This window comes from Nyctereutes procyonoides, unplaced genomic scaffold (genome assembly GCF_905146905.1).
Source record: "Nyctereutes procyonoides isolate TBG_1078 unplaced genomic scaffold, NYPRO_anot_genome, whole genome shotgun sequence".
Classification (NCBI taxonomy): domain Eukaryota; kingdom Metazoa; phylum Chordata; class Mammalia; order Carnivora; family Canidae; genus Nyctereutes; species Nyctereutes procyonoides.
Window position 1 is genome coordinate 14530442 of NW_026575137.1, and position 20765 is coordinate 14551206.

The following is a 20765-nucleotide window of genomic DNA, read 5'->3' on the forward strand; positions in this document are numbered from 1 at the left end:
TTTAGGAAACTATACAGTCTACTCAAGTTTACTTAATCAGATTTGAACATATGTTTTCAAATTCTAAGTAGTTTTATGTGTTGTGAACAAAATTTAATTATATATGTAATAACAAAAAATTAATGCTTCCTGATTTTGAAATTTATAATCAAGTACATTTTATCCACTTTTTAAATAGATACTCCCCAACGGTTTGTGCCAATTACATTGTCATTTCTTATCAGCTGGATTTATGTATATCTGAAATACGACAGTTCACATTTAATTTAATGGTATGAATTTTTGTATTCATTTATAATATTTCCAGGCAGGGAATGCCTTAAGTTGCATCTTGAAAAGATAAGACATATTTTGTACATGTATGAATTTGTTATTTTCCTATGTCCATTCCCTGATTCTTCTTTGAGGAAGCCTTCCCTGATATTCTCTCCATGCAGGCTGGGAACATTGCCCCTCTTTAGAACACGTATATTACCCTGGGCCTATTTGTACTGCTGATTCTTAACTTTAGTTTGGGCTTCTTGAGGGCAGTTTGTATGATATTTATCTTTCATCTCCAATGCTTGTCATAGTACTAAGTGTGTATTGACTGTGACCGAGAAAGTCTAAAATAAAATAAGATTAGTTTAATGCATTAAGACTGTTTCCTCAAAGTAATTGCCAAGGTGATTACTGCCTGAGTATTCATTATAGTCTGGACTTTACATGCTATTGTCATGATCTGTCTAGTAGATCTGTGAAGCCTCCTGAATGAACAGGCAAGAGGACAAGTAGACCTTTGCAATATTTCTGGTAAAAGTTTTGAACAAAGAAGAGTAGCAGCTAGGATTGTGTGCTTATTCTACACAGGATTCCATTGAGGAGAGGCAAGAAGTTACAACAGTATCCAAGCTGAAGTTCCGTATACATAAATATGCATAGATAACTACAACACAAAATAGTATTGCTAAATGCCATAAGAAAACTTAATGCTATGTATGTTTTGGGAGTTCAGAAGAGAAATCACCTCTAATTTGGATGATAAGAAAGGGGTATTTTTTTTTGTTTTTTCTTGGGAGGGGGTGAAGAAAATAGTTTTGAAAGATGTATGACATTTCAAGAAGCATTGATGTAGACAAATTGATAGTAGCTAAAGGCATTTGTAGTATAGAAGTAGGAGGTTAGTCTAGGAAGATAGAGAGGGGCCAGAATTTGGGCATAATTCCTTAGCAATGTTAATGGAATTTGCATACAATATCATTTTTACTACACTGAGATTTACTCTTCTAGGACACTTATTCAGAAAATCAGAGGTTACTATTTTGAAAACTACACAGGGCCACCTGGGTGGCTCAGTCAGTTAGGCATATGACTTGATTTCAGTTTAGGTCATGATTTCAGGGTTGTGAGATCAAACCTAGCATGAGGCTCTGTGCTCAGCATGGAATCTGCTTGTCCTTGTCTATCTGTTCCTCCTCCCATTCATGCCTATGCACATGCGCGCACACTCTGCCTCGCTCTGTCTTAAATAAATAATCTTAAAAAACAAAGAAAACTACATATTACATTTACAGTCTGCCCCTTACTTTGGAGCTAATTAGGCAGGCTTGTTATCTTTAATTTATTATTATTATTTTTTCTTTTTCCTGCCTGCAAATAACTCTTATCATACCTCCAGCAGAGTCACAATCTTAGGTCACTCTTGCCTGCTTATTAGCAGCTTGCTAAAGGTAAGAATTCATAGAAACAATATTCAGTGAATAAATTAAGTATAATTGAGAGGCTAATTAATCTCATTCTTATACGTACATGTATGTGATATGTGTGTGATATATATGCTACATATAAAATATATATTAAATACAAATACTGTCAAAAATTGTGAATAGTCTGAGTTTTAGTCTCAGTCATTTCTAGTCTAGTTTAGACTAGTCATTTCTAGTCTAACAGTTTAGCTTGCCGCATTCCCATGGGTACTGATAGAAAACAAGTGCTGGATCAGAGATGGATGACACCATATTAACTACAACAGAGTGCATACGTGCTACCGCGTTTCCTTAGGGCAAGATGAAAAGAGCCAGATGATACTTGCACACACAGTGAGTTATAGTACAGGAAAGGAACCCTGAATGTAGAGAATCTGAATCTTTTATAATGGGCAGTAAGCATTCCTGTCCTTTTCCTTGTAAGGAGACATTATCTCTGTCTCCATAGCTGTTTGCTCTACATATATCCTTGAAAAAATAGCCTGGGACAAAAACAATGCCTTTACCTCTAAGATGTGTGGAAACATGATAGATTCATGGGGAATTATTTCTGAACAGATATACTTTAAAGAACCTCTGTAAGGACAACACTATTCTATCTGATTGAGGAATCAGGAAACTGCATGGCCTGAAGGCCAAATATAGCCCATCATCTGTTCTTATAAGTAAAATTTCATTAGAACACAGGTATATACTCATTAAGGTATTATCTACATTCTACAACAGGCAGAGTCATATAGTTGAAACAGCACATTATTTGTATGTGTGTATGTACATATCCTTATATTTTATATATGTATATATCTCACGTTTTTGATATCTAGTCTTCCCCAGAAAAAGTTTGTTGACCTCTATTCCAGGATAAACATTTGTGACAAGCCTTTATAAAATATGCTAAGCTTGCTTTTTGTTCTAAAATATTTTCACATTTTTAAAAGTTATTCTGTAATCCCTATTGACTTCTTACTAATTATTAAGGGTTGTACTATCTGTACTATAGTTCTCTTTCTCATTAGAAAACGTTTTTAATAGTGATTATCAATGATTATTGTATTTTTAACTTTTTAATTTTAAGAACAATCATAGCAAACTATTGCATTATAAGTATTTGGTTTATGAGCTTCCTTATCAGGTTGCAGTTTTAAAATCCTATACAATCAGGTACCTAAAATATGGTAATCAGTATAATGAGGTGAATAAGCTTCCTGAATTCTAGAATCCAACATTCCAGGCCCTATAACTTATTATCACTGAGACCCTTGGCAAGTTGTGTAACTCTTTGGAACTTTCTTGCCCTCATCTATAAAATGGATATACCCTTAACTAACTTACAGAATTACCACTAGGATTAGAATAAAATCATGTAAATTTTGGTATACAGTGTGTACCTTAAAATATGAACTCTATTCCTAAAATATAAACTTTAAGAAGCAAATCCTGTATGTATACATTTATGTTTATGTATTACTATATATGTCTATATATATTATTATATCTATTTCTATATATCACTTTATGCATTTATATATTACTATAGAGTTGGGAAGAGCTAGAATCTTTCCCATCCTCCTAATTTTTTTATAGATAAGAAAATGGAGGGATCCCTGGGTGGCGCAGCGGTTTGGCGCCTGCCCTTGGCCCAGGGCGCGATCCTGGAGACCCGGGATCGAATCCCACGTCGGGCTCCTGGTGCATGGAGCCTGCTTCTCCCTCTGCCTGTGTCTCTGCCTCTCTCTCTGTGACTATCATAAATAAATTAAAAAAAAATTAAAAAAAAAAAAAGAAAATGGAGGCTCAGATTAGTTCCGTGACTTCAATTCAAGGTGACAAAACCAGTTAGCAACTAAGATTGTCAATTAGTATTATTTACAGTATACCCAATTAGTGTTCTTTACAGTATACCATGTACATTTCATTGTTTCATGCAAGTGAGTAAAATACTTGAACAGTTAGAGATGAGACTAGGACACAATACTGAATTTAGGACTTGTATTCTTATTCAAAGAAACCATAAAATAATAAAGTTTCCCCTGCTTTAAGTTAGTTTTGACTCATAAATTCCTAATATATTTTTGTTATTTCTCTTTAAGGAAAAATATTATCTTGAAAGATGTCATATTACACACCTGCATTTGCTTGAAACTTGGTAGCTTGATAAATTGATAAGATAACTGGGTCATATGTTAAGTTTTTTGAAAAAGCAACCCAAACATAGATCCTAATAAAAGAATGTTACATATTTCCTTTTAAAGGCTAAAAAGTATTTCTCAGGGCTCTTAAATTACCATATTTTGATACCAAGGGAAAATAAAATCTGGACTTAGAGTCTTGTTTGTACTTAGAGGGTTTTCCAGACAGGAAGGCAGCCTTGATGCAATGCAGTAAGCCACAATACCAGTGGGGCATTACAGGTGAAAACTCTGCAGCTGTACCCCTTCACCACAATGTATTACAACTATATGCTGGAATATTTCCTGTACAGAAATAGGGTTTGGTTAGCTTTGTTTCCCAAGAGTAGATCACATTCAAATGTTATATAATCATGATTTCCTGCATTTGAATACTTGTGGTTTCTCAACTGGTTCCAGTATTTTAAGTTTTTTTTTATATGACTTCTATTAGTTGAAGATGTATAGAAGCTTTTCTTTTCCTTCCTCAAAATCAACTAAAAAGCAAATACATATAAAAAGAAATATTATAAGCTAAAAACTTTTGAGATTACAAACATTTGTATTATATGTCATAATTAAATGGTAGATATATACTTTGAAGTAGAAACCAGAAAATCAGCAAATATCATTATCGGAATACATGTTTTTAATTACTATTGAAAAGTATCTCTACTCAATTGTATTTGGTCTATGTAATGAATGTTTCTCCTGTTGTTATTCTAAATAGCTGATTATAAGAAATGTTCTTCATATTTAGAAGGACAGTTAAGTCATAATTATAAATAGAAACCTCTTCTGTATTGTATAAAGGCAATGGTGGGTTTTGGTTTTTTTTTTTTTTTTTAGCTTATCAGGTTTTAATGATTATGTTGTTGTTCATTTATCTCCATTTCTACATAGATGTTTTCTCTTCCAATCACCCCTCAGTCCACATTTCATGATCAGACCTTTCTATATTTTAACTCTTCGCTCACCTACTCTCTTCCAGTCATCAATTAAAAACTCCATAACCTATCTATCTCTAATCTTTCCAGTGCATTCCCCCTGGGGAATATATTTGGTTTTAATACCACTTTGATGTTGTTATAAACGCAGTATATATTTTTGTTTAGTGAGGTAAAAAAAAACTGTCTATCACAAAATAAGAGTTTCACAACAATTACTCTTTCAAAAGTTATCAACTAGGAACATTCCAGTATGAAAAGTCTCTGCTCCACCCCACTGCAAGATTGTATATCAGAAAGCATGTAAGACGATTGATTAATTTTAAGGCTGCTTAAGGCAGTGGCTAACAGATAAACCTTTCAACTAACCAAAAAGTTTAAAAGGAAAAGCTGCAGAATAAGATGTTACAGAGGCTTTGAAAAAGCTCCATCAGATTCCTGGGAAACCAAAACAGCATACACATGCTTAGGGCTGTACACCTGCCCCAGGCTCTGCACATGCACAACGCTGACCCAAAAAGGCCCTACACTCTTTGGTTAACCTTAAGACTTTGGTTAACCTTAAGACTGTGCAAGCAGGAGGGGAAAGCTAAGGCAGAGTTGAAAGTATGTCTCAACAGGCACAGAGCACCTTAGTAAAGACATGGGGCTTATTGATTCCAGACTATTAAGGACATCTCTAATCATTGACTGACCCTTCAGCTCATCAAGTAGAGACTTCAGTGTCGATACAACAAAGAATACATACTTTTTAGAATTGGTTCATAAATGTACACAAATAATAGTTACAACAAATAGTAATGATAAGAAGCCTTGGGCAGGAGAGACAATCTGATTTCCACGAAATCAGACAGTCTGATTCCAATAAATAGTTGCCACTATTTATTAACAATATAATAGTAATAAGAATTAATAGCCATTAACATAATAAAATTTTATATCATTTAAGTTGTCTAATTTTCAACAACAAAAAGTATGTGATATGCAAAAAAAAAAAAAAACAAACCACAAAGTATAGCCCCTATATGGGAAAAGCAGTCAATAGAATCTGTCCCTCAGAAACCCAGATATTGACTTTGCTAGACAAAGACTTTAGCCACCTATTTTAAATATGTTCTATGAATCTAAAGAAAGCCATGTCTCAAGAACTAAAGGGAAATATGAGAATGACTTTATACCAAATATATCAATAAAGAGATAGATATTAAGAAGAAAAAAGAATCAACTAGAAATCCCAGAATTAAAAAAAAAAAAACATAGTAACTGAAATGAAAAATTTACTAGGGGGCTTGACAATGGATTTGAGTAGGGAAGAAAGAATTAATAAATTTAAATATATGATTTAGTTTGAGATTATTGAGTGAAGAACAGAAAGAAAAAGACAAATGAACAGATCCTCAGAGACCTGTGGAATATCATTAAGTGTATCAAGATATGCATGATGGGAATTCTAGAAGGAAAGGAAAGAGAGAGAGAATATTTGAAGAAATAATGACTGAACACTTCCCAAATTTGATGAAAAACTTTAGCGTACACATCCAAGAACTCAGTGAACTTCAAGTAGAATAAACCCAAAGATTTCCACACGAAACCCAAACTGTCAAACTGACTCATCATAAATATATGGGATAATCAACAAGATTAACAACTGATTTCTCATCAGCAGCCATGCAGTCCAGAGGCAGAGAAATAACATACTCAAAGTGCTAAAAGGAAAAAACCTACTAAAGAGAAAACATTTGCCAAATTAAGTAACTAAAAAGACTGGGATATTTGATAAAGATCAAAATAGAGGGATCCCTGGGTGGCGCAGCAGTTTGGCGCCTGCCTTTGGCCCAGGGCGCGATCCTGGAGACCCGGGATCGAATCCCATATCGGGCTCCCGGTGCATGGAGCCTGCTTCTCCCTCTGCCTATGTCTCTGCCTCTCTCTCTCTCTCTGTGACTATCATAAATAAATAAATTAAAAAAAAATTTTTAAAAAAAGATCAAAATAGATTCCACATTCAGATTTCTTCCTAAGAATCCACATTAAAAAAATGAGAACATGGAAATTGTAAATGACACATTATGAGGTGTGTTTTTCTTCTTTAAAGGCAATGAGCTGAAGAGCATAGGATTTATAGCCAATAGGTCTGTCTTATTAAACATGTGTTCTTGAACACAATACCTAACTTCTCTGAGCTGCAGTCAGCTTATCTGCAAAATGGGAATAATATTTTTCTCACTAAGACAGTGTACAAGGAAAATCTTTGTAAATTATACAGGATTATTCACAAGGCAGTTTCTTCTGCCACAGCTGTAATAATAATACCACATCAGTATTATTATAACAAAAAACATGGGTGATGGTAGAAAAGTAGCTGTTCTTCCTCCTACTGTAATCACCTATTGACTTGGCATCCTGAGAAATATGGAAATGCGGGGGAAGGAGTAATAAAGATAGCATCCTCTGCTATAATCGGGCTTTAATAACTTAGTCCTGAATGGAGGTTCCAGCTTTGTGCTCCCTAACCAGCCTTACATAGCTACTGTACCTCTATTTTATCTAATACAAACTAAAGGACAATCAATTGAAGCAAAACTGATAGAATACATCACTTGCTAGATCTCCTCTCCACCAGCTCTTTATTATCCACGTAAATACAGGGAAGACCCTTTCTCTGTATCCTTTTCCTAGGTTGCTTAGTGTGACTGAGTAGGCCAAGGGGCAGTGGCCCAGCTTCAGCAGCCCCTGCACACAGCATTCAGAGCTGTTTATCTATGAGGACAGATGGGCATTTGCAACCTTGCTAATAGTCTTGGCAGTACTATTAAATAATAAAAACAAATTAAGTGCCAAAATATTCTTTGTACCAGAAACATTTTTAAATAGCCAACACATATGCAGATCTTCCCAAATTAGCCATCAAATGGAAACAAATTGTGGAATAACATTTTAAATGCAAAAATACATGTGCTGTTACCAACTGGCAGATATACAACCTAAAATATATTCATATGCAAAGACCACATATGCTTAGAGTACAGTTTATTATGTATGGCTGGCTAATTTTTTAGATTTTTGTCAAATAATGGATAGGACAACAAAATGTTATAAAAAATATATAATCTTGACAGTCATTTGAAATGTACCATGTGTTACATGTGGAATGTTTTCCAGTGAAACCAATTTACTTGTTCCCACTTCCCATGACTCAGTATTAGATATTCAAGCTTTCTGAACTATTTTTTGGCAACTAGACTTCCTTGGAATAGTCCTCTTTCGTTGAAGTTATTCAGTGCAGGCATTAATAATAAATCCTCAGTTATAGATATGTAACTAAAGACCACATCATCTCTTTCAAACCTAAAAGCACATAATAAAGTTATTTAAATAGATCACACCAAACAGAGCCCAGATTTACTCCTTGAGAATAATTAATTGCTACCATATGAAGCACAGTATGATTGCATTTGATTTTTAGTTTGGGGATCCCTGGGTGGCGCAGCGGTTTGGCGCCTGCCTTTGGCCCAGGGCGTGATCCTGGAGACCTGGGATCAAGTCCCGCGTTGGGATCCCGGTGCATGGAGCCTGCTTCTCCCTCTGCCTGTGTCTCTGCCACTCTCTCTCTGTGACTATCATAAATAAATAAAAATTTTAAAAAAAATTTAGTTTGTGTTACTACTCACCTAGAGAATAGGTGAGCAATGTCAATTCCTAACTGAAAGACCAAGGAAGATTAGTGAGCTAATGAAAAGCTTGTTAAAAGTGGATGTGATTGCAGAATAAAATGGAAGAGCTCAGTACATAAAACAAGATCTTTGTAGAATAGAAGACTGTTTAGGAAGGTAAAAGTGCTAACTTTACAGCACCTATCTTCACTCATTAATGCAAAATTTTTATTAAGTGTATGCCATTTATCAGACTTTGTGCTATGAATTTGAAATAGTTGTAGTTCTTTAAGAATCCTTCTCAGAGGGCAGCCCCGGTGGCTTAGCAGTTTAGCGCAGCCTTTGGCCTGGGGCATGATCCTGGAGTCCTGGGATCTGGTCCTGCATCGGGCTCCCTGCATGGAGCCTGCTTCTCCCTCTGTCTGTGTCTCTGCCTCTCTCTCTCTCTTTCTCTCTCTCTCTCTCTCTCTGTGTCTCTCATGAATGAATAAATAAAATCTTAAAAAAAAAAAAGAATCCTTCTCAGAGAACACACATAATGCAAACCAGCCCTCAGGAAGAAGAAGCAGTAGGCTAACTTTTAGAACCACAGCCATTGTCCCTAACCCTCCTAAATCAGGACTCAGTTCCAACACATGCCTCTCTGCCCTCTCTCCTAGTCATTATCCACATTAGGAGATTTATCCCCTCTTCAGAGACAAAGTAAGAGAGAGCACAAGTAGGGGGAGATACAGACTCCAGGCTGAGTGCAAAGCCTAATGTGGGGGCGATCACAGAACCCGAGATCATGACCTGAAGAGAAGTCAGACTCTTAACCAACTGAGCCACCCAGGCCCCAGGGATTTATACTGTCTTATATAGACACTGGTTTGCATCACTTTTTTCTCCTCTCTTCTACTTCCCAAACCTTTGCACATAGCCCTTGATCTATGATAAGTGAACTCCCCTAAACCTCAATCTCTTTTCAGGCATTTCCCCAGCCCCTTTACCTTAGATAAAAATCTTGCTGTCCCCTGGGAGTCTGTGCACCATTGTAACCCACTGAGGTGGAGACTGTTCATTCTTTCACATCTCTTTTTCCTTCCTCAGAAGATAAGATATTCTTGCTCACCAATGCCACTTGCCTTTTCACTTCTACCCTCCTGTTAAATCTCCTTGCTCCTTTGAGACTCATTCCATCTAATTATCTATCCTCCCCTACCCCTCCATTGTTGTCATCTATCACTCTTTGGTCACTTTCCCTAATTCTCAGAACTTCTGCCTCTGGCCCATATGGCTTTTTTTTTCCTTTTCTCAAGTTTTTATTCAAATTCTGTTAGTTAACATATAGTGTAATATTAGTTTCAGGAATGGAATTTAGTGATTCATCACTTACATAGAACATCCAGTGCTCATTATAAGTGTCCTCCTCAATACCCATCATCCGTTTAACCCATCCCCCACCCTTCACTGCCATCAATATCCTTGCATATGACCCAGCCAGAACTCCAGCTTGATCTTCTCACTCAAGTGACCTTCACAACACCTAACTACTCACTGTCACACATAAGCCCAGGACCTTGTCATCATTCCAAACTGTTCTGCCTCCTAAAGCACTCATCCACCATCTCATCTTACTAGCATTCTGTCTCTCCAGCCTGCTCACTCAACAAGCTCCACTATATCATTCATTAAAACTATATATAAACTATATATAAACCTACCCCTGCTTTCTCCCTGTCCATCAGCTCACTCTGTTTTCTCATCCCCCTTTAACTAGTTTATAGTCTTAATTCATCATTTAAAACACCCTCTGCAAATAAATAGCCTGATTTGTTTATCTGTCTTTTCATTACACTCTCCTAACAAAAGGCTAAGGCTGGACAAACCTATAGCTGTGTATCAACACATTACTCCCTCTTCCACTCTTCAGAATAGCCAACTCCTTACTCCAGGTTTCCACTTGAATAGCTCATTGCCACTTCTAACTCAGCTTGCCTGAAAATGAATTCATGATCTCCCCTCCTCTACCCTACATATACCACAAACCTACACCCAAGTGGGATGGATCAGCCTTACCCAACTCAGTAAATGACCTCAGCATCCACACAGTTGCTTGGGCCAGAAACCTGGGAGTCATCCTTGACACCTCCCTCTCCTTCTATCTAATTAGTCGACACATTTTTATGTCCCAAGAATTTTCCACACATCACTCTATTTCCACCAACCATACTCTAGATATTGACTGCTGTACTGACTTCCTGCCTGGTCCTTTCATATCCAGGCTTGCCCCTTTTTAATCTGTTGCCTACACAGGATCCAGAGCTTTTAAAATAAACATACATTTGACTACATTACTTCTTTGCTTAAAACCCTTCAAAGATACCCCATTGATATGAAGGTAAAGTAAAAAATCCTTAACATGGCCTAAAAACAATAGTTTTTATTACCTGCATTTTATAAATGAGAGAACTGAGGCGCAGAGTCATTAGATAAGTTGCTCAAGTTGTAGAGCAGTGACTTAAGGATTTTATCCTATGGGAGCATCATACTGAGGTTTATAAATTTATGGCACAGTGTGTATCTGAATGGACAATTAACTAAAATTACCTTTAAAATACTAGTTGTACTCACTATTAGCTTTCATCAGAAGTTTTGAAGACAAATACATTCTTATAATAAGGGAAGGGATTAAATGTGCTTTTGCAAATGTACTTACAGAACTACAATGTAAAATTTTTACAGCAGAAGTTTATTTGGAGTAAATGTATTAATACCCCTTCGTTAACCAAGGAATAGAAGGTCTACAAAGGAAAATCCTGACAAACATAGCCGACATATTTGGGGATTTACTTCTATAGTAGTTTTCTATTGTTTTCTGAATTTTCAGAGTTGTCTGTAATGTTCAAATTGAAGTATGTAACCACAGAGCCAGCCTCACACAAAGTTGTAAACTAAATAAAGTTTGTCTTTGGCTTTCTTCCAAATCTCTCTTTTTGAACTCTTCATAACTCCTCCTCCTCTAAGTGCCAGTGTTGGTGGAGTCCCCTTTCATTGCCCTTAACTGCCTCATGCTTCCCGCAATGGTTCCCAGCTTGGATTGCCTTATATTATGGCCTTATTCCAACCTTGCCTTGCACATCAAAACTTACTAGATTTTTTTCTTTAAAGCCCTACTCTGCTTTCCAATGTGACAGCCAATTTTCATAAGCTATTATATATTAATTTTAATGGAGAACTTCTGGAGACAATACCAGAAACATGTCTCTTTTCACTTGATTTTCTGTGTAACCTCTCTACCAAGAAGATAATTTTGAACTTTGAATTACAAATTTTGTAATTTTGAATTTATATTCTATGATTTGCATTACAAAAAACAATAGGCATATTAAATATGCTCTTTCTAAGCTCATTTGCCCTCTTCCACATCTTACTGCCTTCCCACATCTTATCCACCTCTGGTTATGACTGTCCTAAACCAAAGAACTAACTCCTTCACAGTCACTGGTAGTCCAGAGAAGAGATACTCCTTTATCTCTCATAGTCAACATGGAGGGTCACGTTTTAATAGATGTGCAGCAGAAAAATATATTAAACTATGATTACCGTGTTCCTGAATATCCAGGTCCAAGGTTTATTATTTTCTTCTCACAAGCCCAACCCATTGTTAAATCTAGCAAGTAAGACTCTTAATCACAACCTCTCCAATTCTGGTAATGACACTCAAGCTTCAGAAGTGTTCTTTGAGTATGAGAAAGATAAATAATTCATAACTAACATTTTTGAAGCTTTTACTATGTGGCATTATATGAGATGCCTTGTCTCTTTTGACTCTCAAAATTCCTGAGATAGTTCTGTTACTATCTCCTTTTTAGAAATAAGAAACCATGTTGAAGAAATTAATTTGCCCAAGCACTCATAGCTAATGGAGCTAAGAATTGAAAACTGACTCCAAAGTTCATGCTTTCACCTTCTGTACTTATTTGTGGAGAATATTTATGTGCCAGTGATGGACTGAATCACCCAGTATGTGTATATTCATTCATTCATTCGTGAATTATTCATTCATTCATTCATTCAGCAACTTTCTTTTTGAACATTCACTGTATATACACTTTGCCAGGTGCTATGAAAATCCAAAGCTTAGCCTAATGGAAATCATTCCCTCAAGGAATGTGCCTACCAGGGAAGATGTCACGTATAGAAATAACTATAGCGTGATAAGAGCTATGAAACAGATTCCCTTAAAAAAAAAAAAACTATTGGAGTTAGAAAAGGGAGAGTATTTCTCCATCTGGGGAGGTAAAAAGGCTCAAAGAAAGGTGGTATTTCATTTGGACCTTGATAGATGGGAAGGATTTAAATATGAGACAATGAGAAATGAAGAGGTGTACAGGTATTTTTAGGCTGAGATAGAATATTGGAACAAAGACCCAGAGAGGAGAAAAGTAGAAAAAGTATGTCATGGAAAGCAAAAAGGGAGAGAATTTCAAGAAATGGTGGGTAAGAGAGAATTACTATGAATGTATTACTTGTCCTCATCACTAAACAGAACATATACATCTCTTTCTATTCCGCTGTCAGCCACTTATGCATACCTATTTTTGTTTCCCTTTTTCCCACTAAGCACCTCTCCATACACAGAAACTCAAGTCCTTCTCTAAAGAAAAGAATCTGTTACAGGTGGAGGTAAAATATATTCCCATTGAAAGATTAAGAATCACTTATTTAGAAAAGAAAGGGTAAGGAAAATCTGTTCATTCAGAAAGCTTTTGTTAAGATCCTATTGTATCCCAAAAACTGTTAGATGCTAAGAATATTTTTTTAAATAACATGTCATTTTTTTTACTCAAGGATCTCAGTCAACTAAAGGAGATAAACTGTAAATAGGGAATTGCGAAGTGTAATAAGTTTTATGATAGAGGAGAGACACAGAGAGGCAGCAGTCAGCTCTGAGAATGATAATTAGGGAATGCTTCCAAAAGAAAGACATGTCTGAGCCCAGTCCTTTTTTAAATTTTTTTTAAAAAATGGAATTAACTAACATGTCCTATATTAAAATTTTTTAAAATTTTTGTGATATATCTTGGATGTCTTTTGTGTTAGTATATATAGATATTCATTTTAATGATCGTGTAGTAATCCATTCTATAGATCTGCATGTTATATTTAACTAATCCCCTGTTAATAGATATCTGACTTGCTTCTAATTTCTTACTATACACCCAGTGCTGAAATAAATACACACTTGCATTGGAAGCTCTGTAAACAAATTCTTAGACATATACTTTGAAGCATTTAATAGATATTGCCAAATTACCTTCCAAAAATAGAGTGGAAATGCTTATTCCCACACCTGTGCAGAAATTGGAACTGTAGGGACACCTGGGTGGCTAAGTGGTTGGGCGGCTGCCTTAGGCTCAGGTCATGTTCCCGAGATCCGGGATCAAGTTGTTCATCAGGCTCCTGCAAAGAGCCTGCTTCTCCCTCTGCTTATGTATCTGCCTCTCTCTGTGTGTCTTTCATGAATAAATAGATAAATCTTTAAAAAAAAAAAAAAGAAAGAAGAAAGAAAGAAAGAAAGAAAGAAAGAAAGAAAGAAAGAAAGAAAAGAAAAGAAAAGAAAAGAAAAGAAAAGAAAAGAAAAGAAAAGAAAAGAAAAGAAAAAGAAATTGGAACTATCTTTTAAAACTGCCAGAATAATAAATAAAAAATATTGTGTTATTAATTTGAATTTGAATTTTTGTAAGTATTAGTGAAGTTGAGTATCTTTTCATGTTTACTGGCCAGTTATTTTTTTCTGTGAACTAATTACTGTCAGAGTCTGTGATTTTACCGTATGCAAGCTAATAAATCAGCCAGTTAGTGTTCCATTGCTGCTGACAGAAGACATAAGACTCATGGGTCAGAAACAAAGAACATTATTGCTCCAGGCACGACAAACAACATGAGTATCATATAGACATTGGTTCCTCTTGCCTGCTCCCCCAACCGCTCCCTGGGTTCCACAAGGGCAATGCAGAAGGGCCCTCAGGGGTTGGATGTTGTAGGTAGATGGCACAGCCAAGAACATGAGCGCAACAGATCCACCCTCTTTAGAGTGAGTCTGCTCTTTGACCTGGAGAGAGACTTTACCACATCCCTCAAAGTTGTTCTCTGTAAATACAACCTAAGAACCAGCCCCAGTTAATAGCTTTCAGGGCCTTGCATCCTATTCATACCTAGCAATAACATGCAGGGAAGTTCAGGGCCAATGGCTAATTGCCTTTTCCAACTTCTTCCCTTTTTTATTTTTCTATATGCTTATTTATCACTTCCACATTGGTTTGTAAGCACTCTGTGCTATCTCAGCAGTCATTCCTAGATCTATTATTAAATATCATGTATTTTACCCTATTTGCTTTTTTTTAATTTGATCCTGTGGTTTTGTGGGTTTTTTTTTTCTTTAATGGGTTTCATGCCATACCTATAAAAAGCTGCCCTATCATGATAAAAATATTAACTGATTTTTTTTCTCTTATGCTTTCAGTTTTGGCCTTTAACATTTTGATCCTTTTGGAATCTACTTTTATGTTAGAGTGCTGTAGGGACCCTCTTTGATTTTACCAAATGGCTAGACAGTGCTTGCAACTTCATTTCCTGTCTTTCTCCTACTTGTTTGAAATGAGTGGGGAAAAATTAGAGAGGGAGACAAAAAGAGACTCCTAACTCTGGGAAACAAACAAAGGGTTGCAGAAGGGGAGGTGGATGGAGGGTGATGGGGCGACTGGGTGACAGGCATTAAGGAGGGCACTTGAAGGGATGAGCACTGGGTGTTATACTATATGTTGACAAATTGAATTTAAATTTTAAAAATTTAAAAATAAATAAATTAACCCCCCCACAAAAATGGTATTTTCCTTACATAGTAAAATGTATCTGTACTTACATCTTATACTGTTTTTCCTATTTCTTCTAATCTATTTGTAGGTCACTACTCAAACCTTATATTTTAACTGTTACAGTCTGATAGTACACTTAACACCTGATAGAATTTGTTCTTCATTTTTTCTTTCATTTAAAAACTTTCTTAAAAAATAAATAAATAAATAAATAAATAAATAAATAAATAAATAAATAAAAATAAAAACTTTCTTGACTGTTTTCATATATTATTCCTGAATGGGTCCTTTAAGACAAAGTAGGTAAACAAAGTGAGTATAACCATGAAAAGAAATTCAAAACTACTGTCTTTTACAGACTTACCCCTTCTTAAAAGTCTTATTCATGTTATAACTTTTATAGTTTAATATGCATTTCAACAAATACAGAACTGTATCATAGTTTCTATCTGCAACTTCTAAAATCTTTATTTTATTATAGATTCCTTGTAGTTTGGAATACTGGGATGAACTCCAGAAGGTTTTTGTTGCATTTCAAGAATTTAGTCTGTCTGAAAGCAAAGTCTGTGAGCTACAGTTGCCGGATATCAATCTTGTGAGTGACCAGAAGAAACTAGTATCCTCGGATCTTTGGAGAATTGTCTTGAACAGCAGTCAAAATGGTGCTGATGACCAAAGGTAACTCAATGAAAAATTAAATAGTGACATTATACTAGGAAACAGTCATCATATCATTGTATCTAGTGACCCCTCACTTAGCGGTATCTTGGCTGGCTAGCAGCTGCATCCGTGTGATCTACAGATGAGAACTAGGACATAAGACAGATATAGCAAAGTTTGTGTACTAAAAATCCTGCGTTGTATTCATAGTGAGCCCTCACAATAAGAACCTGTTCCTTAAGTATAAAAACAAAAAGGGCAAAAAACAAACTACCAAAAAAAAAAAAAAAAACCTGAACCATTCTGAACAAAAATTATAAAAAGCCATTAATTCCTCAGCAGACTCTTAATGACACAGTAAACAGTATGTATGTGTAGTGATAACCCTGGGGCATTAAGAGAAAGGTTAAATAAATTGTATTGCCTACTTCTAAAAAGATACATTTTGGGAATACTTCTTTCTTAAGATGTGTTTTGTTCTTTTTTTTAAAAAAAAAAACTTTAAAAGACCTTTAGACATTAGAAAAACTTGGCTAACTAAAATGACTCCTATCCAAAGGATTTCTTAATAGTTCTAGATTCTGTTTGGCTATAATGAATCTCTAGAGCTGTAGACCTCAGGTGTTATGTGTCATGTCCCCATAACTCCTGTTCCACGTCTCCTATAGGATATCTGGTTTGTGGCAAAAGAGGGCCAGACTCCTTGTTTTCAGTATTCGCCTGCTTGACAATCCGCTAACTTAGAGTAGAAAAAAGATTGGCTTCAATAACCTATTTTTACCACATCTTCTCATTTATGTGGCCCTATGAGGTAAGCATTTCTGTTGACGCTCCCACAAAAGACAAGAAAAAGATACTAAATCACAGTGAGAGGAACAGGAGGGATCATATGAGAATGCATGTACCATGGGCCCAGGCCCACCTTACTGTCCATCACTCTCCATGACCTACCTCCTGGTCCTTCTGAAGAACTGGCTTTAGCATTATCTTCCTCCTTTTGTATAATTCCTTTCTTTTTTTTACCCCCAAGCAACGTTCTGGCACTAACATGAGAAAAAACATCCATCATTTGTAACATCCTGCAAATCACCTGTTTTCTCTTTCTCTTTTACCTTTATTTTTGTCCATGACTATATGCCTTTATAAGGTTATAATTATAGCATATAATTTCGTATTATGATTCCTACTTTATATTATAATGAGTTGTGGGTTCTTTCTCTTTTTTTGAAATTAATAACACTATATGTTCATTAAAGAACATTTGGGAAATAAAGAGAATGCCACCAGGCATGGTTATATCACAATGATAACCTCTGTTAACCTTTTTACAGTAGCCTTACAGTCTTTTCCAGTGATTACCTTCTGTGCTTAATAATAATATGTTTTATACTTTATATATTCTATTTCTAGGTTATTTGGGCTCTTTGGGAATAATTACCTTCCTATTATATTACTTAGTTGATTACAACTAGTAAAAAATATGTTAGAGGAGTGGGATCTTAATTTCACTTGTATGTGTAATGCAGCAATGAGTAAAATACTCACCCTGTGAGGAGTCAGCAGATACTTAGAAGATTACATATTCTAAGTACAGTTTACCTAGTCAGAAACCAGAAAGTCTCAGAAAAAGAGCTCTAAGTAAAAACAACAACAAAAAAAAATTAGTAACTTTTAAAAAAAAGATTTTATTTATTTAAGAGTGAGTTAAGAGAGAGAGAGATCACAAGCAGGGGAGAATGGCAGAGAGAGAAACAGACCCCCAGTTGAGCCAGGAAACTGAAGGTCTCATTCCCAGGACTCTGGGATCATGACCTCAGCTGAAGGCAGATGCTTAACTCACTGAGTCACCCAGGCGCCCAACAAAAAAATTGTTTAATCTGAGTTTCATTAATATAAGTATCAAATTAGAAATCATTTCTTGATTCTAATTATGAAAGAATGCATTTTCAGCATTGAAAGAAGCATTTTAGACAAGGTTAATTCCTCTGCATCTGAAACATTCATAACAATTACTTTTGTGGTAAGCTTAGCACTACAGAAATGTGGAACCTTTAGGGAATGGAATTTATGCAGACAATTAAATTCAGGCAATTTTTCACCAGGCTTTTGACATTATAATCACAGATCTTTTGTCCTCACCTGGGATTTTTCAAGTTACCTAATACTTCACAATTGATCTTGCTTGACATTAACTATTTTCAGATAGAATTTGATATTTGTTTGTTTGACATTAACCATTTTCAGATAGAATTTGATATTAATGAAATTAAAGAGTTGGTTTAAAAGTCAACATCATAAGACCCTACTAAGACACTTTTCAAAAGGGACAGTAAATAAATTCTATCCAATTCTAGAAAGAAAACGTTAATGCTCTGATAATACGTCAGCCTTTCATGCAGAAAGAAAACTACGGTTAGCTTCAGTATATTCTGTCACAAGACATTTAGAACTAGACAAAAACCTGATGCTTTTATGATTAGAGATTATCTTATAAGTAATATTCTCAGTGGTTGAAAAAGGATATGCATCAGACTGTTGTACGTTCCAGGAAGAAAGTTCATAAAAATAAATCCCATGAAGCTTAATCTTTAAAAGCAAAGAGCATCTTGTCCACAGTTGGCATAAAGTTGCAACAGTGTAGGGTTGCTCAGTGTTAATGGCATCACTGTATATATGTATACAGGAGCAGTATTTAATAAAGAATTCCAAGTTAGAAGACCTGGATTAAAGTCCTGGCTCCATCCCCAACTTTGAGAAACTGACTAACTGGCCCAAAGGGTGGCAGGTAGTCTTCATTACAAAGGACTGGAGAAAAAAGAGCCAATCTCTTAAACTTTACTCTGTTTATCCCATACAGGTATATTATCTTTAATTCAATGCCTGTATATTTGTACATTCCACCATCTTTAAACAATGGTTTCTTCCTCAATCATATGAAAATGAACGATTGGTAACAATTACACTTTTTTGAAGACGGCGTTTGAAGTAGAGTAACTTCAAGCTTAGTTTCCACAATAGCATTGACCTTGTAGGGGACTTCTATTTGCTGTGTACTGGACCAGAGACAAGAGATACAACCTTTAAGCCTTGATCAAGATAGCCATTTCAGCTATTTATCTTTAATCATGTTCTGTATTTGCCCACACCCATTGCTTAAGCCTAAATAAACCCCCTTTATCAGGTCCTGACAAGAAATAGAAGGTGCACTCAAACTTAAAGATTGAGGAGAGTTCAATGAAAGGACTACTTATAAAAGTATGGGCAGGATTTAAGGGATGGTACGTACGGTAGGGCTAGGAATCCTGGAGACCCATCCCCTTCTTAGGCCTGAAGAAGCCAGAGGAGTACATACCCTTACTCTACTCTCCTCTTGCCTTCTGATCTCCCATAGGCACCTCCTACTAGCTGAACCAGAGGACAAAGCAGCTTGTTAATACAGTCCAATGGCAAAGAAGAAGATGGGGAAGGGTAGAAAGTGTGGATCTAGCGAGCAAACAGAGGGTAGCCGGCAACTACACACTCTATTTGGAATTTATAGTTTCTTACCCAGTAACTGACCCTATGAAGAAAAATAAGGGAAACAAGAGGAGTGGGCCACATTCTCAAGTTTTGGGTCACTCTGCTAGGTTCCCTGGGTTTGGAATCAATTCAGTGTCTTCTGATGGACCAGAACAACTATCTAATTTGTTTCCCCCTCATACCCTCACTCCAAATGATACAAATGACTAATACAGGAGTATGCGACTATGTTAAAGTCTCACAAATTATAGGCAATTATCATGTAACACAAATAACTGTGCAGACCTTGATATATATATCAAAGTTGTCCGGTTAACTTTATTACCAATTGCTTATGCTCAACTCTGTTTACCTCTGCCAATTCTTTGGTGGTTTGTTGTGCATATTACATAGTAATTTCTCACAACATTAGAACATGTGAAAGCCTGGGTGACTCAGTGGTTGAGCGTCTGCCTTTGGTCCAGGGCGTGATCCTGGGGTCCTGGGATCGAGTTCTGCATTGGACTCCCAGCGGGGAACCTGCTTCTCCCTCTGCCTATGTCTCTGCCTCTCTCTCTCTCACTCTCTCTCTCTGTGTCTCTCATGAATAAATAAATAAAATCTTTAAAAAAAATTGTGTTGGCCTTGAACTAATAGGTGAACAAGTTGTCCATAAGTTGTGTGATATGTGGATGGAAAAAATTGGGTTGGAGGTAGGTCAATATGACCTGGCATTTGAGGAATCCTGTGGAATTTTTCTGCTAATAATCTATAGGCAATAATCAACATGAACTTAATTTTTAAAAACAACTAGTTTATGCAAGTAAATACAGAAGATTTGATAGATTAATTATAAGATTATGGCTGCTAACTTTAAAAACCCATATAGAAAGACATTTTACTTATATGTATTGGAAAATCTAGGTTACTGATATTCTTTTATTACTTACTTCCCATAGCTCTGCAAGTGAATCTGGTTCTCAAAGCACTTGTGACCAACTTGTAACTCCAACAGCCCTGGCTGCCTGTACCAGAGTCGACTCCTGTTTTACCCCATGGTTTGTCCCATCTCTTAGCATTTCCTTCCAGTTTGCTCACCTGGAGTTCCATCTTTGTCATCACCTTGATCAACTAGGCACAGGTACCCTTTACTTTAGCATCAGAATAGCACGCGCTTAATACTTACTGTTTTTCTTGAGTGTTCTCAAAACCCAATTCATCAATTTCTACCCAG

General features: G+C 35.9%; 1 protein-coding gene across 7 annotated transcripts in view; it reads left to right on the forward strand.

The window, feature by feature from the left end:
• The window catches only part of VPS13B (vacuolar protein sorting 13 homolog B), a 748802-nt gene that overhangs the window by 635246 nt on the left and 92791 nt on the right, over window positions 1–20765 (forward strand). For all 7 annotated transcript variants that reach the window (XM_055303543.1, XM_055303538.1, XM_055303542.1 and 4 more), the window contains 2 exons: window positions 15855–16051; window positions 20491–20672. In XM_055303543.1, the coding sequence (XP_055159518.1) occupies window positions 15855–16051; window positions 20491–20672 (379 nt within the window). The remainder of the gene's footprint in view (window positions 1–15854; window positions 16052–20490; window positions 20673–20765) is intronic.